This window comes from Macrobrachium rosenbergii, chromosome 47 (assembly GCF_040412425.1).
Source record: "Macrobrachium rosenbergii isolate ZJJX-2024 chromosome 47, ASM4041242v1, whole genome shotgun sequence".
Lineage (NCBI taxonomy): Eukaryota > Metazoa > Arthropoda > Malacostraca > Decapoda > Palaemonidae > Macrobrachium > Macrobrachium rosenbergii.
The window spans coordinates 26,753,190-26,781,020 of NC_089787.1; the positions used below are offsets into that span (position 1 = coordinate 26,753,190).

Here is a 27,831-nt window from a genome sequence, read left to right on the forward strand (position 1 = left end):
TGTATGACCTGTGTTGGGCATGGCAGGAAGTACCAGGAAATCTTTGCACTTCATTTGGCTCCCAACTGCATTGTAGTCAGTTAAGTAGGAAGAGATTAAAGGGAATGGATGAAATGTAAAAGGCTAAAAGGAATGCAGATCACATTGCATTGATCACAGCATCTACCTTCCCACCTCCTCATCTGGTATTCTCACTTGACTGTTCAAATTGATCCCATAATAAAAAGTAATTCAGGCTAAAACTTTGACTGTTAAGTCATAAATGGCTTTGCAATACAGTATTTAGAATGCAGTTACTGTAAGGTTTTCTGTAATATGCTTGCCATAAGACTATTTTATAACTGAGAACTGCTGTTCAACTATGCTCCTAGCATTAGCCATGCGAATATGTGGTGTTTTTTCCCTTTATTATGACAGCAACATTGCTTGGGTCTAAAATTTCAAATCTCTTGAAGTGATGATTCGAGAGAGAATCTATCTCTTGTCAGGAACTGACAGGGGTCTAAATTTTTGCCAAGAAATCAGTAACAGACAAGAATGAAAGGATCCCATCCCTTTGAGTCCCGCATTAAGTGGAAGAGACCCTGCCATTCATATCAAGATCCCATTCCAGAAGCTTGAGTACAAGTAACTCCACTGACTAGTGGTACCTCAGCAGGTGTAGCTGCTGAAGCAATGCAGGCCATTGGGTTAGTACTCATGGTGCCTCAACAAGAATGCCTAGCAGATCAGGACACCATACAGATTGTTGAGAGGGAGCCATCTGGGTCATTTTGAGACACTAACAAGTCTAGAAGTGATCAGCATTTGGTTAACCACTCAGTGTATCAGGTTTAATGGCAAAAAGGTGTGGACAACAAGCAGAACACCAGAAGCTTCATGTCTAGCCATGTGGTGAACAGGTTAATCACATGGTTCCTTACGTATTCCACTACTTCTCCAGTACATGCTGGTAAAGAGACCACTCCATCCCTAAGACCTGTCCTGAGCAATTAAATTGATTGGCCAATACATACTTACAGTCCAGGATATATCTAGTCAATGGCTCGAGAACACACTGAAACACCCTTGGTAGATCACTTATGATGGTGGTTGTGTTGCAGCTCATAAACATGGCAATGAGTCCCATCAACTAATATTGTAATCCTTGCTATGACAGAAGTGCTGTGTCCATCTCAGGAAGGAATGTTGATGCATGTGACAATCCTCTAAATTCCACCTGTGAGACAAACAAGCCACTCTGAGAAGACATGCACTTCTGGCGGGGATGAGGTTCCTGTCATCCAACCACCAAGCAAGATCCTTCCTAATTTCCATGTTCAAAAGAATGGGGACTTTGAGGACCAAAGGGGAATGACCACTGTTGTTTCAGGGACCAATGAAGCAAATCCAGGTGAATTATCCCACGGGGCACAAGTTTTTCCATAGATAACTGGTGGCCAAGCACAGTTTTCAATAACCACTGATTGTTCCTATTAGGACAGGAAATGTGGTGATACCCTACAGAATCTGCTGATCCAAGTGTCTGCAGGATGGACTCTGTCCACTACTAGTGTCAATCAACATGCTAAGGTATTTCATCTGCTGTTTGAGTTGATCAGACCTCTCCCAGTTCATCTAAATCCCTACACAGCAAAAGGGAAGATGCAAATGAGTTTCAGAGGCCACTAGTGCCAGCCAATCATCACTTTACTATAACATTACCATAACAGCTGGTCCGCAGGTATAGTGGTTAGTGTCATGGCATGCCACTCAGATGTTGCAGGACGATGAAAAATCACTGGCTCTGTATTATGATCAGTTATTGCTGCAGTGGGGAGTCTATGGTGGGAGGATGGAACCAGCATTCTTTGGAAGCTTGAATTTTAAATCAGTGGCCCCTGTGTGCTTGTTCTATATGAATAGGTTTCATCTACTGTACTGAAATAATAATAACAGCTGGATCCTGAATGAATGGGCCCAAACCAAAACCAGCATTAACACCTGTGGAGCAGCTAATGGACCTAAGCATGGTGCTTGGAACTAGTAAGACTGTCCCACTGAAGACAAAAGTACTTCCAAGAACCCTGATGGATGGGTAACTGGCAATTGTACCCTTCAGATAGCTTACAACCACAGAGTTGCCCCCTCTGGTAAAACCTAATACAAAACATGGGGTTCCCATCATGAAGGGAGTGTAATGAGCAAACTCATTCTGAGTAGGGAGATTATGGCTGGTCTCCAGTATTTGGTGGTCTTTTCCACTATGAAGAGATGACTGTCAAAGCTTAAAGATTAGTCATCTATGACTCCCAGCAATTTCTCCTGCACTGTCAATGCTTATGTAACAGAGAGAGATTTGGATGAGACTGGAGTAAGAAGGGAACAAGCTTAGTCTGTTAAAAAGGGGAAGGTGTCTGTTTTTGAAGCAAAATCTGTAACAATCCCAAAGGACATAGACTACTCAAGGCTTCGCCCTTGCTGCTGCCACATTGCCCAATGGTGTGATAAGCATCTCTCTACTTGCAGTAATATGAATCAAAATTGCTGACTCAAGTGTTTCTCCCTTCTTGTAACCCTTGCCTGGTTGGAAGACTTTTGACTTTTTCCCAAGGAAAATATTGCTGGGAACCCAATCAGGCCTTGGGAGGTCTTGCTTTTCTTAAAATCTAATGTCAATGGCTTAGCTACCTCTGAAGTTTGGGTGCAGTGCCCTTCATGGGCCCCTAAGGAACCTTGAAGGAAACTGCACTTTGGATAATGGAGTCCTGATCATCACTTCTCCATTTCTTCACCATCTACTCTTAGGGAAGAGTAACAAGACTTCCCTATCTTGAAAACAGGCCATAAACAACATTGTGCCTTTTCAGGACCAGGTTAGCCCATAGGTTTGCAGACTGGTTGGAGAAGCAGGTCAGTGTCCTATCTCCCAACAAAAATGACATTTGGAACTGCCTCCTCCTCCTCTGGAGACCCTGGACATAGGAAAGTCTGCCATTGTGTTGAGTCACAAGTCCAGTCACAGCATAGCTTGGAACAAAGCCATGGTAAACAGTTCCATAGCTCATGCATCAGAAGAGGAGAGAGAGATTCCCTTGGCATGAGGCATTCTACACCAAGGTTTTTCATCATTCCACAGATTGATGTGGACTCAAGGGGCCACCTGTAAGCAGAAAGTCTTGGCATTGCCTGGGATGCATTATTTCTGCTGTCATGTTATAGGCATAAGGAAAAGCCTGGCAGAACGACTGAAGGACAGAGAATTCTCTGATCCAGAGATAAGAGAATCTTCCCACTCTGAAACACTCCATTCAAGTGGGGACCAAGGTAACCTTAGGGATGGTGTAAGTAACCTGAAGGATGGTGTACATTTTGATAGGAACCCCAAGATGCACTATGGAGGAAGCAAATGAACTCAATGACCATGCGAAGACTCTTGTGTGGCCTGCTTGACTTATGACAGCTAACTACTTTGTTACCAAGCTTCAACAACTGGACCAGCTTTTGCCAATGACACTCAGTAAAAGCTGAAGGTTTGCATTCTCAGTAGGCACAGATGATTTTGAAGGAATGAAATACAAGTTTATTGAGAACACCTGGAATAGCATGGTTAGAATTACTGATAAAATTTTTGTCGTAACCTGAACCCCTGTGTGTTGTTAAATTGACAGTTTTCCTAGCTGCAAGATACTCCAGGTTTTGTTTTGCTTTTATATAAAATGTGTGCATATGACTATATTGGAATGAATTCACATATAAGAAAATTTAGATCTTTCCAGTTCTTTTCCCTCATAACTTAGTGACTTTATCACTTTGATAGGTGAAGTTAATTACTGTATCTGTAAGTGAACAAAAATATTATACTATCTGTAATGATTTAGAAGACCCTTGAAATAATGTTATAAGTAATTTTTAATTCTAGCATGGTAATCTATAAAATTAATAAAAAAAAAAGAAGTGGAAAGATTGAATCATAGTTATCTGCAATATTATCTCACTCGTTTGCATTTTTTTCTCTATAATAGGAAGAGGTCGCTCGATACTTCACTCCCAGCAGTAGATGAACTGGAGGTTAGTCCGGAAATGAGCCCAGAAGGTAGATGATGTGATGGGCCAAGGGAGGTGTGGTGCAGACAGTGATGCAATAATGAGAGCAGGTGGTGCAAACCTACTATTGAAGAAAGTTTACCAGATGCACTGGTACTGCTGTTTGCCAGGCTTTCATGTATGAGACAAAACCTAAAATTAATTACAGAGGGTTGGGATTAGGTAGTAGATAAGGCTATACATGACAAGTGACATTTTTCATTAAAAAATTATGCTCAAAGTGACATAAATTTTAAGAATTTGAGAGCAATAAAATTCAGGACGGATTTTAGTATTATAATGACAAATTTTTAAATTATTATTAAAAAATTATACTCTTTAAAAATACTAATTTAAATAATAAAATTTTAGTGAAAAACAACCTTTAAATTGGCTGCTTTTGTTGCCCAGTTTTTTCCCCATAAATTGTGCATGTGACTACCCAGATCTGCGAAATTTTAGCTACATATAAGTACATAAACATCATAAAAGTATTACAGTAAAGCGACAACTTCATGTATAGCTTACCAAATTCTACTTGGTGGTGCTACGACGTTGGCTTAGTTTGGATTTTTGGCTTACCTTGTAACCTCCACTTCTGTGATGTTCTGTTGCTAATAAATATTTGACAATCTTTTGGGGGAGTGAAGTTGTGTTAAAAGTTATTCTAGGGGTGTTTTCAAGCAGTGATATTTGTGTTTTTATATGATATCCTTAATATATTTATAAACTTTATAAATGTATTGTACTGTATTTTAAAACACAGAAGCATATTCAATCACTATGCTTCCTATGAATTTGTTGAATCATTAACTATTTACACACTAATTATAATGTTGCTCTTGGGTAATTCTACTTATAATCATCCAAGTTAATGTTCTCTATATTATGGGTATGACATGGTTGTTATTGAAATTGTTTGAAAAATCTATTTCAAAATGTATTAGATTTCCTCAAATTTTGGTTATTTCCATCTAGCAGGTTAAGAAAATTATGGAGTGTGGTTCTAGTTAGGGAAAAAGCCTCATGAAGTAATTATATTGGTAACTGTCATACAGTTTTACTCAGGAAACCAATAGGAAAATAACATGTAATTCAGTAGAAATTTTTACAGTTCATTTCTACCAGCAGTAGGGAAAGATTCATATTGGTTTACAGGTAATTAGAATACGACTAGCTGTTGCAAGGGACATCGTTCTTTATATGCTGATGGCAATTTTAGTACAAAATTTACATGCTGAACATGTATGGAATAGCACTTGTATGTCAGAATGATGCAGCAGTACAAATGAATTAAATGAGCTTCCCAGTTGTTTGTTATTTGGCAAGTAATGATTTAATCACAAAAATATATTTTAATATTCACAAGTAATCCAAATTATTATTGCATAATGATAGTCCATGGTTTGTTGCTTAACTTTTTCATATTGTTGAGGCATTTACTTAGTACACTGTACTGCTATTTCTTGTTCTCAGTGGTTGTGAAGATGTAATCCGGATGGTTAGACAAGAATTCTTTTGTGTGGAAGGGTGAAAAATGCTTTCAGATGTTCATTAAACAGGAATTTTATGCATAGTTGGGATATAAGCAATGTATATGAATGATGCAGCTTCATAATTAAAGGACTTGGTTTAGCTTCAGGGAACTGAGCTTAGCAGCAGTCTTGACATATATGCTTTAACATATTATTCTTTACTAGTTTAGGTATAATTTAAGCATAAATTATTTTAATTAAACATACTCTAGCAAAATTTTTAATCACAAAGTCTAAGCTCCACTATATTTCATGACAATGCAAGATCAATTTTCACAAAGTACATCATAAAAAATGAGTTATCTAATATTTGTTACATCTGGATTTGAATTACGTCAAAGGTTTTTTGTTCAAGCACAAAACTGTATTTAGTAGACTTTACTGTTTTAAAGATACTTTAAAACTTTTAGCGACATTTCCCTTAGTTTATTTTTAAAAACCTACAGAAAATCCAGCAAATTTAGAGCTTTAGAAAAGGACATTACTTTGTATAACCTTTCCAAATTAGAAATGTAAATGATGATGCTTTGCCAAAATTTGAGGAATTCCAATGTATTTTACATGTTGTTTGTGCCTGGATTAAGTGCTGAGGGCTTACAGCAAATGATTTTGTTGTGTTCTGCCAAAAAAGTTCAAGAATACCTGGGCTCTTATGTGCGTTATGCTGAAAAGTAGTGTACAAATGCCCATGGTAGGTACAATATTAAAAAGAGCACAAAGTCAAGAGTCATAGCTGTGAGTTGGGTATTGTTGAATATAATTGAAGTGCTGTTCATATGACAAGAGGTTTATTCTTTTTAAAATGTTGGATGCATAATTTCTTACTTGAACATTGCCGTTTTGGTGTCGTGTTAGTTTTAATACTGTACTTCATGATATGCAAGTACTGTACTTTTGCTTAATAATATCAATGGGAGACAAGAGTAGTCTCTTAAATCATTCTGTGATTTTCTCATAGCTTGAATAGATACAAAAGTTCAATGTTTCACTGACTGAACACTACTCTGCAAAGGTTTCAGTACACAGTTGTCATCATGAATATATGAAGATCGTTTACAATACAGAATATAGCTTTTAGCTCTAACCAAAGTTTTACTCAACAAATGCCAAATAAAAATGGAAAAAAAACTTCTTAACAGTTACTTTTCAAATTCACTCCCATGTGTTCTGTGACAGCAGGGTAAGTTTGCAGTTAATGGCTTGGTGTTTGTCTTGTACAAGATCCAGTTCCCAGCATGCAACATGTATAAGTCTCCCTGTGAACTGAATTTTACTTCTATGCAAAACATTTCAAGGCTGTCTTGTAGCTAAAGTTATTATAACTTATGTTATACTGAACATTAGGAATTTTTGTATTTTATATTATTTGTAAATATTTCCAAGCGATATTTATCCTGTATATTTTAGAGAATGACTTCATTCAATTAAAGAAGCGGAGTAGGTGATAAATTGTGGTTTCATTAAAACCTGCTTCTGAAAATCTCCAGCTTCCAAGAGACACTTTGGTGATAAGAGTAGGTCCCTTAGAGGTTACCCCCACCCCCACCTCTCTGTGCCTCTGTGCATGTTGATTTTTCTTTCAGATGTGGAGGTTTGTAACCAATCAGCCTTTATAGGCCTTTCTGCATTTATACTGGACAATTATTTAAAAATTTTTGATGGGCTCAAAAAAGTACCCAGCATTGCTTTGCAAAAAAAAAAAAAAAAAAAAAAAAAACTGATAACTATGTAGAAAAGGCAAGTGAACTCTTGTGTCCTTCTGCATGATGGTAAAGAGTCACCTGATATACTAACATAAAAGTTGACCCAAGAAGTCTGACTCAGATCTGTGGTCTTACAGACATATGACCCACTGAGGCTTTGTTCACTTTCACTATGAATACACAAAAAACTGGCATTTTAAGAGGAGTTCTTGCATTCCACCAATACCCAAGACTGTCAGGTCACTCTATACATAAGAGATATACTTAAAGCCAGGCAATGGTGATAATGCATCCAAGGCATTGTAATGGCCTTTAAGCCTTTTAAGGAACACCTTTGTGGGTCAAGTCTAATAGGTATAAGAAAGATGAACTGATCTTTAAAACCATCATCATGAACACTCGATTAACGATGCTAACAAACACCTGGAAAAAATAAATCATGAGCAATATATTGCCAATACAAGGAGCACATTAACAAAAATTTTAACATCAACAGAGTACCTGACCTGCTTGACAAAACACTTGTTAGCTGTTGCCCAAATAGGTGGACTGCTGCAAAAATACAAGGTATCCAAGTATGGGAATGCCAGTGGAATAGTCTCAATTGTTCCAACAAACAAAATATGTAATATGGAAGGTCAGATGTAACTTCAACTGAAAACCATTCTACAGACAGCAACAATCAATTCTGCTATAAGAAGAAATGAGGTACATAAACAATTCCAGGATGTCCTTCATATTATGTAGTATACAGTATACTAATTTTGTGATGGTCAAGAGTGGAAAAAGTGCAATTAAAAAAAAAAATACTTTCTTCACACAAACCCACTTCTACAATAGCACACATCTGTCATCAACAAATCAATCCAGACTACAATCCTTGGAAGGAGAAACAAGACAAGAGTCACCTATGTGCAAATGTGGATATATCTCTCATGTCCATAGCAATGACAACAATGCTAGAAAACTGTAGTCAGAACTACAATTTGGAAGGACCTCTCATTAATAAGCAATATGTTTTCAAGAAAAAATAAAACTGACTGGTATTATTTCAAGTAACCTGACTTTAACAAGTGTCAAGATAATACAGCATGCTGTTTCTCATGGTAATAGTCATTGAACTCGGCTATCAACAGAGTTTCACTCATGGCTAAAAAGCAAATAAGACTGACATGAAGGAGGAATCAAGATGTATAAATGGCAAACAACAGCTTCTTCAAGCAGCAAACATGCTGGAAAATGGACAAAGACACACATAGAGAAGAGGAAAAGGTAAAAGGCAGGCGACAATAGCAAAAGATGACAACTTGGGAGAAACAGAACAAATTCTCAAAATGGTAGGGGGAAGAGAACAAATGTTTGGGATAATGAAGTGGATGAGGAAAGATGAATAAGAGAAAGGGCCAAAGGTCAAACAGAGAGAAAAGGGAAGATGGAACAATGTAGGCAAGTTTTTCTTTAAATCTACAGAAGGGAGAATTATCATTAATTACAGAATGCTGACTTCCAGAGGGACTAAATGGAGAGGGCTTGGGAAGATATATTGGAAAAGCCATGGAACAAAATGAACTACAAGATATTGGCTAAATGCAGCTCGAGAAACAGTTAAGGATAAGCAGATCATATTAAAACTAGATAAAGGAAGACTTACCACAACACAACAAAGAGTATTAAATAAATAATATAAACTGGAAGGTGATGGTATTGGTTTAAAAATTATCAAGAAATGATATTCCTTTAAAATACAATAAAACAGTAATTCTCACAATCAACTGTCATTCAGGAAGGGGGACAAATACCACCCTCATCTTCAAACAAAGCTACTGAAAATTATCAACTCATAAAACATGAAGCACCCGTCTCAAGAATATCTTTTTGTACCAAAGAAATCTACAAGTTTTATCTTCATAAAAGGTTGTTCCTCTGACCTCACTGCCCTTTGCCATATGAACCCCAATTCAAGAAATACTTTCAGTATTTCAGGCGTCAGGCCAAACACCCATCTTACAGAGCGACTCACTGCAAATCATATTCAGTTAAAAAAATCACATGCAATGCATCTTCAAAGGAAAACTTGAACTCTACTGACAGCAGGACAAAATTTCTTTTGAGCCATTTGAGGAATGAGCAAAATGAGAATCAAAACAAAACAGTGTATAACAGCTGAACCAGGGTATGGAGGAAACCAGTACAAGCTAGAGCATACAAAAAAAATGAAAATTAAATGCTAGAAATTACTTAAAATTACATCACAAACATAAGACAGACAGAATGCTAACAGCTATGTAAGAGTAAAGGAAGGCAAAACTTAAAAAGAATATCAGAACCAGCATAACTGATGACCAACAGAAATGATAAAAATATTGCCAAAGTAAAACATAATTCTGTAACGTTGGTAGCTCGGGTAGAAAAGGAGCTCTTCTCTTAATCTGTGGGTTGTGGGCAACAGCTTTACGGTTTTGACTTCGAAACATCCTCTGCACTTACTACAAAAGTGAATGATGTTTACTGCCTAGAAAAATGAGAGACACTGGTATTTGCTGTTTTCTTATGATTAATTGCACCCTCTGCAGGTCAAAGTATCAATTTGCCTTTTCAATCAAAATTGTCAACAGCATGGACAACCAAACAAGATTCTGCTAAACTACACTTCTTATATCTTAAAAAGTAATGGATCTACCACTAGAAGACAGAAAAACTAATGTAGAGGATCTACAGTGATGTAAGTTTCATCTCAACAATAATGTACTGTACAAAATGCAGGAAAATAGAGGGGAATGGAAGAAATGTTCCCTTAAAATCCAATATATGCATCAGAATAAAACTGAAGACTATGGAGATACTGGGAATTTTGAAAAATAGACATTAAAGAATAAAGAAAACTAACAAAGACATTCTCATTATTTCAGAAAACATAGAAACTGTACTGCAACACACTGCTAAATTACATGACAACTACATTATTCAACATATTAGTCTACGCTTACCCCTTGAAATATTCAAAGTTTTTTGTACAATAAGAAATGGGTTAATAAAAGAGGATATGACAGCATGATTTATTCTACTACATGAAATGAAAATGTATCGTCTAAATGTCTTTTAAAAATATGAGATGATGCTTTACTAAACTAATGAATAAATAAAAAAAATACTGTCAGGTTGAAGATGTTTCTTGTAGTGATGCGGAAATCAAAGTTACAGACAGAGTAGTGGTGGAGGCTGCAAGCTGGGGTCCATTGGCAGGTGGGTTGAGATTCACTGCTGGCAAAAGGCTGGCAGATGGACATGGAACAGCCTTGATTGTTTCTTCATCTTCTCCAGACTTAGAACTTTTCTTGAAGAATCGACAAGTGAAGCAGTTGATGCACAAACCTACAATACGACTCAGCAAACCTAGTGGAAAAACAAAATGTTTATTAGACAAAATTCATTTTTTTGGTAAAAACCTATCCCTATAAAAATAGCCTGTCTGTGCATTTCATATGAACCCCAAAACAAAATAATAAGTTACTAATCCTTGTAGGTTGGTACAAATACAACTAGTTTCCAAGGTCCATGTGAAAAGTAGCCTAAACAGCCTGTGACAGGAACGTGGGATATGAAAGGGCAAATATTGTAAAAGTAATGAATCTGTATTGAGAAAATTAAATTCTTTATAAAAAAAAAAATTTTCCTCCCAATTTTTATCCCTGTTAGCATGTCACAGGCATGAAGGAAAATGTAACTGTTATATATTTTTGTTCTAACAAAAGTGAAGGGAAGAGTTAGAGTCAGTACAAGCCTTTTTGGCGGAATAACAATAACCATTTTTTCTAATTTTAAAATGAAATTACAATAATATTCGTTACTGATGAATGGTTGGGTGAAGTCACGTACAGCATAAGTAGCTACAATCAGCACAAAATATGCGAACACTGTAGATTTTACTAAAGGTCCTCTGCTGAAACCCTTAGACCTCCAGGTGAATTACTCTCTGCCAACTACTTTTCATCCATTCCTTCTGATCTCTCTCCACTTAGGTATCCAAATTCTTCAACTTTACCTTTCTCTAAGTTGCTTAATGAGAAATCTTTTAGGGCAAGTCCTAGGAGAGCCATGGGATGTGCCTCAATTGTCTCAAACTACTTTTGCAACAAATAAATCATATAGAACCATAAATTTAAAAAAAATTTAAAGAGAACTGCTATCATTTATGTGTACTGTATAACAAGAGCTCTAAGCAAGAATGAATATTTGATGTACTTGAAGGAACCATTTCCTCTCATTAAAAAATTTCAAATTAGTGATCTCCACTCTTCCCTTTCAAGAAGCAATTATCTTTCCTTTGTGAGTATATGATCTTTTCAAGTGTCCTCCCCATATTCCCTTAATGGCATGGATATATTATGAACAGTACAACGTAACCATCATTTCAATTTGTCAAAGCTAATTTTATTATCATCATTTTTTTTATACTACATATAGCTGTGCAAAGTATATTTAAACAAATATATTACTGTAATTTCCACAGACAGTATTCTCTTTCTGAATGAGCTGTAATACTACAAATAAACTTGACAGTTAGAACTTACAATAGCTAAACATACCTGAGCAAGTAAAAACACCTCCTATGATGCCACAAAGACGAGTTAAGAAGGCAATTATGGACTCATGGTGCTCTACTACTTCAACTTTTAGAGCTGATGTGTCATACTTGAAGAATATTCCCGGAGTCCCATGAGAGTTCTGTTGAAAACCAATAACATTATTATTTTTGTGTTAAGAATTCTTTACCATACCTAGATTATTTTCCTAATACTTTCTAACACGACCAGTTTTGTTTTTACATTTTTCTTCTTTCTAGTCCACTTTACATTCACCGCTTTTCCCCGCCAGGATGCCAAAGTAAAAATCTGAAGTATCCCCAATTTACATACAATTGTTTTTAAAACTAAAAGTAAAAAAATTAAAACAACCAGTTGCATTCTTGGTATCTAGAAACAGTTCATATTGTATGATAATGAAAACTGGTCACTGATCCAGCCTGAGCACCTGCATGAGCATTCCAGGCATCGATGCTGCCTCACTTCAGTTTGTCAGTTTGTCACTCTACTGTGTGGAAACAATAGTCAGAGCAAACCCCAAGATGACTGGAAGAAGGAAAAGCACCCATTAACCTTCTGAAGCTTATACAAAAAAGAATTCAAACAACCTTGAGCTGATAAACAAAATCTGCAATCTACAGAGGAGTGAGGGTGAATGAACTCCACCAAAAACCAGACATCCTTGTTCATCTCAGCTGTACTTAAGGACAAAGAACTTACAAGCAAAGTTGCAAATGGATTAGCAGCCATTCAGTCAACCACAATAACCCATTTTCAAAGACTTATTCATTAGTACTGATATTTTCCTCTGATTTTCCCTTTTGAGGTCTGGCAAGAAACAAAATCCCTACATCCTCATACTTGGCCTGACAGCCTAAATTTCACAATTCAAATGAAATCAAATCAACATCTCTACTCTTTCTCCTTACCTTTTACTAATTAGTGTAACGAGACCTCACATACGCATATTTTGCTCTGCTTTATTAAATGGCTAATCTTATCTACAACTAGTATAGCAATTTCTTTCTATTTTATCCATGTTACTGCTACTCTTTTTTTACAGCCTTCTCAATACCTGCTTCCCATTTCAGTGTTCCTGGGGTAATATCCTTCCTCTTCAAAGGCCTATTCTTCCACACCATGGTCCACCCCTGACTCCCCTGGTTGGTTCTTCATAATACTGTACATTTTAAGCACCAAATATCCCTTACTACCTTTATATTTTACAATTTATATCATCTCTTGCGAATCCACCTGTTACACTGGATACATGGTACTGCGTTTACCCATCACAGCTCTTCCATGGCAAATGACCACTTTCCTTGAATGCTAATAACTTTACCTACTTTTTACACTGATTTTCAATCTTCTCCGCTTTTTTCCAATCTTACATCTTTTTGACCACTTCTTTGAACTCTTCCTGATTCTACTGCTAAACCAAGCATAAAGCAGCTCCCACAATATACCAAGACAGCAATATTTTCCTAGAAAATATACATGAAGTACATTACGACAATAACACTGCACACACACACACATGATCTGCTGTACTCTATTATATCAAAGATCTTGCTGTACTATAATGATAATTACTAACCTAATAATGCAAAAATAATGGTATAACAAAAATAATATACACAGGTTTGTTGCTATAACAGCATAAATGGGAAAGTTAATGTAAAAACACTTAAGATGATGCAATTCAGTACCCTCGTTGAATTAATTTGTAATATTAATAATAAAACTTCCTGCATTTTCACACCATTGCTGCCAATAACACCAAAATAATACTAAATGTAGGCATCTAAAGCATGATCTATCACTCTGGTTTCCTTACCTGAGCATGTGAGATTTCTCTAGACTGTTCAGCAACTGAGTATTGGAATGAGGTTCCATAATGACTGTATGTATTGACCAATGTTGGAACAACAGTAATGAAGTACTGGTAAGTCATATGGTCTGAAAAAAAAATAAAAAGAATTCATTATCAACATTATTATTTTAAAAGAAAAATAAGGAGAGAGAGAGAGAGAGAGAGAGAGAGAGAGAGAGAGAGAGAGAGAGAGAGAGAGAGAGAGAGAGAGAGAGAGAGAGAATACTTCTTGCCATTTGCTAACAATCACTATTTTATGAAGACAATGACACTCAAACCTCTATGGACAAAGCTTATAAAAATGGAGTTTTTAAAAAATAAAGCTAATTTTTTAAATACAAACCTATCATTTACACAAGTCCTCATACATGGCCTTCACAAATCACAGATATGATCCCAGAACCAAAACAATCATCTGTTAAAAGAATGGCTGCCACTGCATATGAGCCTCAAAGTAATCAGGGTTCCATGAACGATAGCACTCCAATTTTTTGTATAGTTTAAGTCTTGGCTGCAAGCCACCACCAGGATTGGGAGGTAGGGCATTTGTAAAGAGTTTCACACATAACTGGATCTGAAGGTTCAAGGGTTAACCATGTTCCATGTTGCCACAACCCAGCAGATGATTTTCTAATTCATTATCCATGAAGGGGTGTCTTACATTTGTGAAGATCATAAATTACGTAAATATAAATGATAGTTTATACAACAAACAAACTGGCAATATTACTGGCAGGGATGTATAGTTATTCCATTCCATTATTAAATGTCCCTTATTTCAACTGCTACTTTCATGATATTCTAGTTACCAATGCTGTATTATGACATTAATTATAACTCTAAACAAGAAAATACCCAATGCTGTAAGTTAAAACATTTGTATAACAAAAATGCAAAAGTGAGCTGACAGTGAATGATTATCTAAGGCCTCAATAAATGCTTTGACAGTTCACTAGGAAGCTTACTATCAACAGTGACAATATTCAACAAGTTTAATCAACCGTTACAATATTCAATAGTGGCAATTATAAGTTACAAGATGTAATAAAAGACTTGTACCAAAAGATTATATGAATACAGTACTGTTGATTACTATCCATGTTCTGGATTTTCTTGTTTGTGCTATATATTAGTGCAACTGCATATACTTCAATATATTTATAATAAAAAATATCAAAGTGGGATTAGTAATTCAACCCATTACATAAAGCACTAACTAAAATTTTCTGATTTATAGGATTATTGCATGGATCAATTATCCATTATATATGATTGAATCACATGCAGACAAGTAATGGTATGGAAGATAATTTTACTTCAATGGTAAATGGTATGTATAATTTTCCTTCCACTTAATGTTTCAGAGAGGGGTAAAATTATCTATAAGAATCAAGTCTTATTCCAAACTCCAAACTGGCCTTATGCTTTCTTCAATTCTTCACTTAATTTTCAAGAAAGGACTCTCATAACTAAATTAACAAACAATTAAGAGTCCTATATGAGAATTATTACTGGTAATAGTAATTGTAGAAGTGGACATAATATTACAGAAGAGTAATGAAAAATAAACATCATCATCATTACTTGAAACTTACTCTTTGATGCAACCTGCTCATCGCCTTCTAGAGGATGTATGATTCCTGGAGCTGGATCCCCAAAGGAAAATTTATTAATGCGATGAGTAAAGTTGTAGTCTGAGTCTTCCATAAACACTGCCAAGTGGGCATGACCTCGTGGCAGCGGAATAGTTTTACCTGAAACATAAATGGCTTGAAATAGGAACCTTTAAGCTTAAAAAATAAGATGATTGCTACAAAAAGACAATTAAAGCCAGATATTTAAGTGTGGGGACAAACTAATCTTAGGAAAGCTGGACTTACACATTAATATACTGACCACCTTAAAAAGAAAATTTTTAAAATTATTTGGGCTGTTCATTCCTAACAGAAGAATAAACATCCATTACAGTACTATTTAATAGGTACAATTCTAATGTGAGCAGTAATAAATACCTACACCAAGGAGGGTAGGATTTTGGTCTTGTTTTTATCTAGTTCCAGGATTATGTAAATTAATGAAAAAAATTATATGACATTTTACTTTACAGTTTCATTTATTTCCAGGGAACAATCAATTAGGTTTTGGTCTGGATAACAGTCCTTGACTCAAGGCAATTGTTTTCTTTATATATAATACTGTTATTGTCAGATGCATATGTAAAGAAAATGGTAAGTTCCTGACATTTGTGAAAAAATTAAATGACAAATGTTTGGGTAGCTATACTTTTCATGTGCTTGCATTATAAAAGAAAATGTTAATGGTACAAGGTTTTAGTAGTATAAAAATTGTATTGACTGATGTATGCAATCTCTTGAGTGGTTCTTCTATTCTAGTTTTACAAAGGGTTTCTGTCCACATGGAAGTACCATTATGAACAAAAGGATGTCAGGTTTTTGATAGATGCTAAATACCACCTTTTTTGGAAATCCAATAAGATTTATTTTACGGGCATATATCAAGTGATAAACATGCAAAACTTTGACTGAAATCAACTATAAACATTTTACCACAAATCACACCTTACCTGCTGTGATATGAAAATTTCCAGCCACTTTATTAATGCCTAAAGACCCACTCAGCTGGCATGCATCTTTTGGGGTGTCTGGAAAATAGTGCCTGTACAGGAAAGACAAAGAGAGGAAGGAACAGTTTACTCCTAGCAACAATGATTGTTTGAAGCAATTAAGGAGCAATGGCATTTTTAATATGACAAATTTGAAGTGAAGCATTCAAGTTGCTTTACCTTTGTGGCATATCGCCAAAAATGTTGGTGTAGCCACTTCTCCAAAGAAGTTCATGTATGGAATGGAATTGGTCCCTAAGGTAGCTGTTAACCTGCATACAAAGAAAAGGGACAAATTAATGTTAGTTATATACTAATTACACTTGCCTGCCTGGCCCAGTGGGTTTGTGCAATTTCCAACTAACTTAAAGGACAGCTGGCAGTCTTAGGCTATTAGGTTTCCTGTCTGTGACTTACTTATTCTATTAAGAAATAAAAATAGAAACGCAAACACATCCAATCTTCCACACCAGTCAGCCATTAACTGCTTCCAAAAGTCAATATTCTCTAACAGGCAAAAGCTCAAAGAATCCATCATTTTGATCACACTTTCTCTTTCAACTATACAACTGCAGACTGCATTTCCTGGGTTCAGGATCTTTCTATTTACAGCAATAGCCTTTTTCTATTCTTGCCATCTGCCCTTGGAAAACCATTTTACTAAGATTTTAATTGATAAATATAATTGCTTCCTTACCCGCTGTACACCTTCAAAGTGAATTTGCTGGTCTGGATCGAGAGTCCACCATGTATCCTCTAACTTTAGCTCTCCAAAAGTCATTACTTGTTCGCCAGTCATATCTAATACATCTGCACCAACAACTGTTGAAATAACAAAAAAAATTAACATGAAAATTTTCATACGTTTCAAATAATAAGCTACCAGTAATATGTGTTGTATGTAATTTTAGCTGACTCCTTAAAATGTGACAGCCTTGCATCTGAAAAGGAAAGATCTCTGGGAGTAGTAAGACTTCAATTTGACTTTGGTGGTCCAAAGGACTGGTTTTCACTTTCGATATTTTCAGCTTTGGCACTGACAGCACTCTTCCATAATATTTTCCAGCTTGCTGTTCTTTGCAAAACCAACACGGAAGGAACATAATAATCACCTGCATAAGAAATAATTTTCACCTGGAAAGGAAAGCAAGTCATTATACTGACATTATAGTACACATTTAAAACAATAATTTCCTTCTTGTGGGAGGGGAGTTCCACTCACAGCGACTTGTTTGGCACATTGCAGATGGTACTAAAGGTTCTTTGCAGTGTCCCTTCCAGTCAAATGGCATTGCTTTTTGTCTCTTCCTTTATATTCAATCCCTTGGTTGCCCTCCTACTTGGGTATCCAACATTAACACAAATTTCCACCCCACATATGAGAACAAATCCTTTGAGTGACCCCTATGAGTATCTAGAAATTTGACTCAGTGGTCTGATAATATCTAACTTCAAACAACAACAACAATAATGAAATCAAAACTATAATTAAATGCTAAAAAGTGAACAGACTTACATTTACATGGCATGGCAACAGTAATATCAACGTTGATCTTTAGCTTTTCAGAAAATGATGTGTCAGGCTTGAAGGAATAGGTAAACTTAGTTTCCATGTAGTAAAGGCCTTCCATAACTATCAACCACAATATCACGAGATGGCTCATCACAGAAACTGAAATATACAAGGATAAAAATTATATAAATACCTGGTATACAGTACATTTATTAAATTAAATAAAATTGGCAAAATTTTAAGAACTCAGTCCAACACTTAGGAGGAATTCTTCATTTCATCTTCTATTTCAATTCTGCTAACTTCAAGATGGCAAGATGGACAGCTTAGATGCAGTAGTACTACTCAGATACAAAAAAATTACATGCTGTAGAATTATACGTTGTAAAAAGTCCATAATTCACTCAGTACAAATGACATTTAACTCATAAAACCTTAAAAATGTTAAAAGCTTGTTGTCTTTCAAAATCTGAATAAGAATATGAAAGTGGATCCAACCAATATCATACCAAAAACCCCCCTTTTACCAATCACTTACATAAATTACTTTGTCAGATTTTGATCATTATGCATTTGATTATGCTAACAACTTGGAACTACAGATGAAAATGTAAGTCACCTGCTACAACTTTGATGCAGTACAACCGCAACATCTTTTTAATCTTACATATGAAACTCACTTGAATTTCTGTTTCTGCAGAACACCTAATTTGATATAAAAGCCTTAAGAATCTACCACACCATCCATTGTTTCTCATATCAAAACTTTACTTTATATCCTACTTTATACCCCAGTAGTGGGCTACCACATTTTGGCATCCTTTAAACACATCTCTAATAAGTGGATCTTATACTTTTATTTTTTACTACAGTCCCTTTAAATTCTTCCTACAACCTCGTCCTATTCTTCACTATGATCCTCACTTAATGAAAAAACTCATTCAATCCTTTAGTTTTAGAGTTTCATCCAAGACCTGATTAAACTACATACTTTTAACAAATTCAAAATACTAGGCAACCAAACTTTTTAGGTATAATACTCTGCAACAAACTTACATGTGCCACCAGTAGTTGTAGTTTCCACACATTCTTCAGAAGTCTTTGGGAAAGCATCTAGTTTCTTCACAACCTGTAAGGTTTTCTTCCTATGCCTCAACATGATAGGTTTGTTTCACAAGCCTGAAAGAAAAAAACATGAAAATGAGAAAAATTAGATCCTAGTTTAAATACTGAATTACAAAAGCCTTGGAAAATCTTTGAGCAATATAAGACATTATAAAAGACAACCATTTTCTCATTACAATATACTTTAAAATTTTCTGAGTACAATACTGTACTTGGAGGAAAAGTGATTGGAGACCACAAACTTCTGCTAAGGTTAAGCAGTCTACCTCCAAATATATAAAATTTTAAATGTAATTTGTATTTTTCCAATGAATACAAACCAGTTTTTTTTTTTTTACATAGGCATGTATCTCAGTGTTATCTGGAAATGCCTGTTGTTAAAAATCCCAGGTCAGAAAGCATGGTTAGTGATCGATAGGAGATGGAAAGGTGATGGGAACAGGAGATATTGTAAGTGAATTGTCCATTGGAAAATCAATTAAGAAACCCGACCATGATGGAAAATTTTTCAAGACTAGAGAAACAGAGCAGAAAACTGGTCAGTACTGTACCAGCAAATCATTAACAAGAATGGTGCTGGACCAAGACAATGACAAACACAAAAGATCATGACATATTTGTCAATACACAGTATCCTGTGATCTGGGTTACATGGCCAATAAATATTCGCAAACAAATCAGAGATGGCTTTATTCTGGAATGGGACCATTCAAAGTGCATGTCTTAAGATAACCAGAACTGTTAAACGTATGCCAGCAGCTGATCAAAACTGACCTGTACTCAGCATGTAGACCAGCTCTCTAATGGAAAAATGTGAGAGCACCAACTATCACGAGCTGCACAGTGGTTCATCCAACCTGACTGTCTGAATTGTAAAGGTAAGGGTTCTTCTGATCCCAGCTAATTCCTGGCAAACCCCTTCCACTGCTTGAACTTAACAATGTAATACATAGAGCCACAAACCAAGATGTTGGAGCAGAATGCAAATGACCTGAACTAAAAGGCTAAAACAGTTCAGTATGCACAAAGCTGCAAGCCAGAAAACCAGTCCATGCATGAACATGTACAATATATGACATTGGTAATCCATGTTCACATGCAAAGAATAAGCCAAACTAGCCAAGCATGTACAGTATCTGGGTACATGCAGAATAGTGCATATTAAGTGCACATGTAAGGCTCTAGTATGTACACTGCATGAATACCTGTACTGTACAGGCCCTGGTAGTGTATGTACATGCAGTGTCCATGCACAAGTAGAGAGGGAATTGATCTGTTTCACTAAAAGTCGGTCAGAAACTTCACTGTCTCTTCTGCAGGAGACAAAGAGTGTTCGCATGAAATCCTGAAGAATAACCCCAAGGATAAACTCCCAACTCACACTGCTCCCCCTTTTTGGTCTGAAGAATGAGAAGAAAGGACAGTGCAGGAAGGGCAGAGATGGTACCTCACCCATTCCTCAAGAAAAATTCACACCCAACATTTTGTTTCTTTGATCTCAAACAAAAGTCTTGCTGCAAAGACAAGGTTAATGGGCTGCATAAACGCATCATACCACTGTGAACCTTTAGTTACCGCTAGAGATTTTTAAAATAATTAAAATCATTGTTCTGTATTCCCTGACATATTAAATTAATTTAAATCACTGTTCCATAACCCCTAACAGACTGGACGACCACAAAACACAAAAGCTGTAGATATAATTTTGAGCTTCCCAGCCTAATTATGAACCATGACTACAGAAGACAAAGTCATCTTGACTCAACTTTGGCTGAAGAAAGTGACTAATTACTGACAAGCGAATGCAGGTCCCCTGTTAATTACCCATTTGCCAACAATTAACCAACTTGTTACCAACCTTCAAAAACCACTAAGAACTCATGCTGGGAATACAACTAGGCTATACAGGCCTAAAAGGCAATGATTTGTATTCTCATAAGAAGGCAAGGTGAGGTATATCCTCAGCACAATGCTAAGAGGGAGACAAAGGCTTGCTCCTCACCAGTTAGACCTTGGTAGACATAGAGTTTCAGGTCATTTCAGTCATAACCATGTTTCCGTGGAAAATGGGTGCTGTGTTTAGTACCAACCTCTTGGGGATGTACGTAAAACATGAAATAATGACATTAAATACTATAAACATAATGCCTTACGTTGTTTTGGATGTTACGGCCTAAACGACTTACGGCCGAAACAACCAGGACCAGACATACATAGCATAAGATAAAAGTCTATTTCCATTTAATAAATTACGATGTGCTACGTTAGGTTAGGTGATCCACATTGTTGGTATGCATGAAATTGGTCGTTTTTCAACCAATTATATTCTGTTTTATGCCTTTTTTACCTTTAAATTGGTATGCACTAATAAGTTAATTGTGGTAGCTTGTAATTATTCGAAACAAGCCTAGGGGGAGGGGGGGCATACAAGCGAGTGGGTTGCACCAGCAATGGGCCAGGTCTAGGCAAATTGGTTAAAAATGTTTAAAACACAAGAAAACCAGTCAGAAAAGATTGGCTCATGTTTTTGGCCAGGAAATAAAGTATCGTAGTATTTCCTTATATACCTACATCAAGCAAAGCCTATACATTTGTCTTAGTTTAATACAGCGCAGATTACGTAGCTTCATAACACAATAGTACCCATAAATAATGATCAAATAATGAATAATCATGATGTTACTATCATCTAGGATATATGTCATCGCATGTAGACTCTCCCTTACGCAACAGATGGTCCACATCAGCCTAAATTAGGGGTCACCTGGGCCTATCGCCAGTGTACGAGGTTGCCGAAAGCACAGCCGCTCACCGCAGTGACCTGATTTACGGGCCTACGGCTGTATTATAAACGTAATTAATAACGTAAAACAACGGCGTATTACGATACATCACCTCTTACTGCCCTGCATAAATTAGACGGTCATGAGTATGCCACGAAATAACTAATACAGAAACGACACTTGTTTGATGTTTACGTCTCGTCCCCCTGCCAGTGTAGCAAAGGGAGCAGCTGACGTCGCTACATGTTAACATTTTTGTGATTTTACGAATATGGTTATTTATTGTGAATTTTCTAAGATTACAAGAAATTCTTGTCAAATTTTGAGACTTTACATCAATACTATGAATTTGTATAGCAAGTCAAGCGACTGTTTTAGGCCTTTCATGTGTTTTAGCAATGTTTGCTACATTGTAGCAAGTTTATCCAGTGAGATGGATCACTTACGCAAGAACAACGAATGTAGTTATTTTCGACGATTTTTTCCTGAAACTCAGCTCAAAACTTTAACACTTTACATGAATAATATGAATTTGTCTTTCACTTCAAGTGACACTTTTAAACATTTCTCCTTTTTTTAGCAAGGTTTGCTATGTTGTAGCAACGTTACCCGTCGAGATATTATTCACAAGTGTACTGTACAAACGCGACCTTTGATGGAGTCTTAAAACATATCAATATTTCTTTACATTTTCAAAATTATGCATTTTTAGTTTAACCGGTTCACAAGGAAAGTTATAAAAGTGATTTTTCTTTTCTATTACTTTATGGTTATCATGAAATGCATAAATTTCAGTCAAGTTACATTGTATCGAGGTCCTTTTGTGGTACACATTAATTGCATGGTAAAATACCAAACATTTTTATGCTCGTGATAAAATGGTGTTGCTGCGAAATGCCAGCAATAAATCGCTTTCCTACCCTCCACACTCCTTCAGTCAGCTTACAATTTTGTAACATAATCTGGGCGTAAAATTATATTATGTTTTCATCTTGAAAGAAGAGCGCTAGAACACAACCATTTTCTATCATGAAAAGCAATATGAAAGCTGGCGTTATATGTTTTCCTTTTATGCAAAAAATAAGGTAGCAATATTACTACCTGATTAGATGAGTAAGGTTAAAAGCACGATTTTACTTAAAATCTGTGAACTACATTATGATATTGAGAAAAGACATTACCAGCAGATAAACGAGCTCCTTCCTCTGGTAAGGAGGCTACGTAACACTAACATTCTGATGCGGTATTTTGCAACCCAGAGAGCGGGCGATAATTTCCCAACTTTTATCTCATAAAAGCTAAGACATCCGGAGATCAAGTTGCTAATGAAAACTATCAAACTCTAATTACCAAACGTAAAGGGGAAACCGGCCGTTGGCTGAATCAGGAAGTCCGTAAGCAAATAGCAACCGCATCACAACATTGTGCCGAAGTAAAGGAGCGCTTTCAACAAAGCATAAAAAAAGAATGGAGGGCAGCGCAAGAACATGGAGAGAAAGAAACTCCAATACCAATGAAAAGGTCTTTGACAATGAGAGATTTTCAATTATGATATATATATATATATATATATATATATATATATATATATATATATATATATAGGCCCATAAAAACACTATTTACACGCTGCAACCACATATTTTGGACAGTCCAGTGCTCCTGTTTTACAAGTGAACAGGGATATAGAAGTGTCCGAAATGCTGTACAGCATATGGTTGCAACGTTTAAATAGATGTTTTAATGGGGCTATTTATCTTCATAGTATAGTGTTGGATTACAGTAAAAGACAGTCATGTATATATATATATATATATATATATATATATATATATATATATATATATATATATATATATATATATATATATATATATATATACAGTATATATATTGATAGACAGGACCGGTATAATCAACAAACAACTCAATCAGCATGGGCCACTGGTCATGTCTGCAAGAGACAGAGTAGTTCATACAGCCTTTTCTCAGTATGAACAACCTGTATAAGGAAAACGATATATTACTGTAAATTGAGACCTCTGAAGTGAAAGGAGCAATATTTTGGTTCAGAAAACGAAGAATTATATGCCCATGATAAAAGCCCAAAAGTTACTGGCAAGATATGCCCTGAAGTGCATCACAAATGCGTGATTTATGAAAATAATATCATCAACTGACAATACGAACCAAAACTGCTAAACGGAGCAAATATAAAAAAAATAGACCACCTTTGCTCATACCTAATATTACGTCAGGTCTTTCAACTGTCGAGCTCATTGAGCAACGCAAGACCCCTCCCTATCTTTTACTCTTTCAGCTTATTCATTTGCATCAATGCTCTGTCCTGTAAGCACTACTGGTATGATGTTTCCGGAGTGACAGACAGGACTTCCGACCTTATATCCATTAGATCCGGAGATCAAGAGAGGAACCATTCAACCATCAGCCATTTCGGATGCAGGTGTGATACGACAATGGCTGCCAAATGCACGACAAGCTAACGTTCATACGAGATTGAGTGATGAACGATAGCGGACGGAAATTTGGATTTGTGACTTTTATAACGGTTAAAACACAATGTCTGTGGGCGCCCTAATAAGCTTTAGACATTGCAGAATGGCATTTAATTCTAAATAAACACAGCGAAAATGTACAGTCATCAGACATCTGGTCATAAAAAGGACAGGAAGAGGTAGCGGGCAGGTGACGATGATGACTGGGCCTAGAGCGGAAGATTGGGACTTTGCAATGGTACACTTCCACGTTCCGGAATGCAATTTCCCGCCATTTCTTTATCACGGTTTCTATCTGAGCTTTCTCTTGATATCCCTCTTATTTCGTTCGTATAGGAGTCATTAATTTGTGGCCACAATATTGGCTTGCTAAGATTTGTAAGGTTTTCGTGTCTTGTTTAGTTTTATAAATATTAACAAAATATTTTAGTACTACTTCAAGGCTAAAACTTCTACAGCATCATTTCCATTATGTCACATAGCCGCATAGCTCCTGTACAGTGTATTCCCAGTTTTGGGTTTTCGTTTCCTTTAAGATATACTTATTTACTTTACTTTGAACATATTTTTTTACTCCGTAATTATTTAATTAACTAAATACATTCTGCTCTTCTTTCTTCATACAATGGGAATTCTAATTTGGGAATCTTGTTATGAAAGGACAGAATGTATTATGTACATTAATAATAATAATAATAATAATAATAATAATAATAATAATAATAATAATAATAATAATACATTCTCATCCATCAACTCTCCTCTCCGCTAAACCAGATTACCAGCTTAGACCTATAATCAACATTTCTCGCTACCAGTCGTATTAACAAGTCTATTTCGTTTTCGGTTTTCAACGAAGCCTCCAGGTACTCAAAAATGCAGAGAGCAAATTCCCATTCATATCAATCTTCCTCGTATGTCACAGCTGAAGTTAAGGACAATATACTTACTCCCTGCCAGTTCATAAACTTATCAGAACCGGCAGACTGTTTCAAACTTCTATGCCTTTCCGAATAGAATAGAATATAGAATTTAGGCCAAAGGCCAAGTGCTGGGGACCTATGAGGTCATTCAGATCTGAGAGGGAATTTGACAGTGAGAAGGTTTGAAAGATGTAAAGAAGAAGAAGTATACATTAGTTTTACCAGACCACTGAGCTGATTAAGAGCTCTCCTAGGGCTGGCCCGAAGGATTAGACTTATTTTACGTGGCTAAGAACCAACTGGTTACTTAGCAACGGGACCTACAGCTTATTGTGGAATCCGAACCACATTATAGCGAGAAATGAATTTCTATCACCAGAAATAAATTCCTCTAACTCTTCATCAGCCGACCGGAGACTCGAACTCGGGCCTATCGAGTGCTAGTCCACAGCTCTACAGACAGGAGGAAAATCTCGCAGTTGCATTTTGTAACAATTGTTGGAAGAGGGTGGAAAGTCAGATGGAAGGAAGAGATTATGAACGGAGGTACAGTAAAAGGAATGAAAGAGGTTGCAGCTAGAGGCCGAAGGGACGCTGCAGAGACCCTTAAGTAATGCATACAGTGTACCACGTGAGGTGCACTGACGGCACTAACCCCGCACCCCAGGGGCATTCCTTTCCGAGCTCATTCAAAAATTTTGCGACTCATTTCATTCAAGGCTCTTTGTCAAAGGACTTCAAGAGATTATATATACAATGCCGATAAGCTATACCTCCTATACATAAAACCTATCTCATTCTTATTGACTTCCAGGCCCTATTAGGACCCGTTACCACTTGCATGTGATCGCTGATGTCTGTTGCAAGTTTCAGCAACCTTTGAGGTTTTGCAAGGCCTATGTCAAGCAAGCTTAAGGCCAGAAGGATTGGATTTATTCAAAAGTACAGTTTTATTTATCATTCTGACGTCAGAGTCTACTGAGCAAATATTTTATTATCATTATTATTCGTGCAGTTGGAACTTCCGAAGTTCAAGCGAAGATGCAATGCATTACTAACATAATACTGTTCTCCTTGCACTTTATTACATTTTTATCTGTTTATTAATTTATTAATTTATTTTTTTTTTTTTAGTAAGTGGAATCTCTACCCTTTGTATTTTCCTTTACCTCCTCTACTTCTTCCTAAACAACATAATATTCTTTGGAAGCTTGAATTTAAAGTCAGTGGTCCCTTTGGTGGGCTTGTTCCATATGATTAGGTTTCATCTTCTGAATAATAACCCCATATGACTAGGTTTCATCTTCTGAATAATAATAATAATAAATAATAATAATAATAATAATAATAATAATAATAATAATAATAATAATAATAATAATAATATGCAACAAGCCCACAAGAGCCACGACTTGAAACCCAAGCTTCCAAAGAATTTGGTGTTCATTTCAAAGAAGTAACACAAGGTAACACGGAACACATAAAAGAAGAGATCATTTATAGAAAATACAAAAAACAAATCAACGCATTAATACATAAAGCACACGAATACGTAACTGAATCAGCCGCTCTTCCTTTACAAACCTACGAAAAACGCATCGTCAAATGTGTACGAAACCACTAAACATCTCTCGGTATCAGCTGCAGCGAACGGAACCGCACTTATCAAAACAGAGGCGCTTCTTCTTCTTCTTCTTCTTTGCGAGATTCTTCCAACCGTTAACCGCGCACCACACCATCGCTTTGTATCAACACTGGCTATGTAATCGCTCGCTCCCCGCTCCTGTTTAACTTGCACTTTGCTTTCTGACTGACTTGGGGCATTCATCACCGGTTTTATCTCCGCCATTTGTAATTCGAAATAGATGATGATGATGAGGACTTCCTGTTGGGTGTGAGTGGGGCATTGGCGCGTTTTGCGTTGTAGGGGTTGTTCAGATATGTTAATTCGTCATTGAGGGATACCAAGTTTTCGACGGTAAACGTACAAAAGGATTATGTTTGGAATAGTATGAATGAGCGCCTCTCTCTCTCACACACACACATATACAGTACATATACATACATACATACATACATACATATATATATATATATATATATATATATATATATATATATATATATATATATATATATATATATATATATATATATATGTATGTGTATGTATGTGTATGTATGTATGTATGTATGTATGTATGTATGTATGTATGTATGTATGTGAAATGTAAGCTATAATATCAGAATATAACAAAAGTGGCACATTATTTTACAGCATGTAAAACATTTTCACCAATGCAAATGCTCAGATTTTAACCAAACCTGTACATTAAAAAAAAAAAAAAAAAACACTACTAACGGCTGCATTCATTCACTGCCGGTCACCAATCCAACCCCTGACCAAGCCCAGTTCTGAAACGACGCAAATGTGTGCCACTTACCTTAACATCAGAGCGGTCAGCTACGAAAACAACTTAAAACCAAAGGAATGTCATAAAGATTAGAGGAGATAGGCCGATACGTCGTAAGCAGGAAAGTCGATGGCTTTCTACGTTGCTTCTCAAATGTAGACTAACCGCGGTTGCC

General features: G+C 36.1%; 2 protein-coding genes across 12 annotated transcripts in view; one reads left to right on the forward strand and one right to left on the reverse strand.

The window, feature by feature from the left end:
- Positions 1 to 7,049, forward strand: part of LOC136830685 (calcium/calmodulin-dependent protein kinase kinase 1-like) — a 426,905-nt gene extending 419,856 nt beyond the window's left edge. For all 10 annotated transcript variants that reach the window (XM_067090378.1, XM_067090380.1, XM_067090381.1 and 7 more), the window contains one exon: positions 4,005 to 7,049. In XM_067090378.1, coding sequence (XP_066946479.1) covers positions 4,005 to 4,083 — 79 coding nt within the window. In that variant the 3' untranslated portion in view covers positions 4,084 to 7,049. The remainder of the gene's footprint in view (positions 1 to 4,004) is intronic.
- A 3,298-nt stretch (positions 7,050 to 10,347) lies between these two features.
- LOC136830687 (endoplasmic reticulum-Golgi intermediate compartment protein 2) lies at positions 10,348 to 23,249 on the reverse strand. Of its 2 annotated transcripts, none has more exons than XM_067090397.1 (10): positions 23,154 to 23,249; positions 18,952 to 19,074; positions 17,899 to 18,054; positions 17,080 to 17,204; positions 16,563 to 16,654; positions 16,344 to 16,435; positions 15,355 to 15,513; positions 13,724 to 13,845; positions 11,890 to 12,028; positions 10,348 to 10,696 (listed from the first exon to the last, which is right to left on the reverse strand). In XM_067090397.1, exons 2-10 carry the CDS (start codon positions 19,052 to 19,054, stop codon positions 10,458 to 10,460), a joined length of 1,227 nt encoding a protein of 408 aa, XP_066946498.1. In that variant the 5' UTR covers positions 19,055 to 19,074; positions 23,154 to 23,249; the 3' UTR covers positions 10,348 to 10,457. The 2 variants fall into 2 exon arrangements, with proteins under 2 accessions (XP_066946498.1, XP_066946497.1); XM_067090396.1 differs by lacking the exon at positions 23,154 to 23,249 and adding an exon at positions 21,916 to 22,031.
- Positions 23,250 to 27,831: the final 4,582 nt, after the last annotated feature.

Bases quoted from the DNA above. Each gene is read 5' to 3' on its own strand.
- LOC136830687 (XM_067090397.1), bottom strand. From the start codon at position 19,054: ATGTTGAGGCATAGGAAGAAAACCTTACAGGTTGTGAAGAAACTAGAT. The intron at 17,205-17,898 runs GTAAGTCTGTTC...TTATTTCAACAG, and splicing joins TGTTGCCATGCCATGTAAAT to TTGTTGGTGCAGATGTATTA. The intron at 16,655-17,079 runs GTAAGGAAGCAA...CTTTGTATGCAG, and splicing joins ACTTTGAAGGTGTACAGCGG to GTTAACAGCTACCTTAGGGA.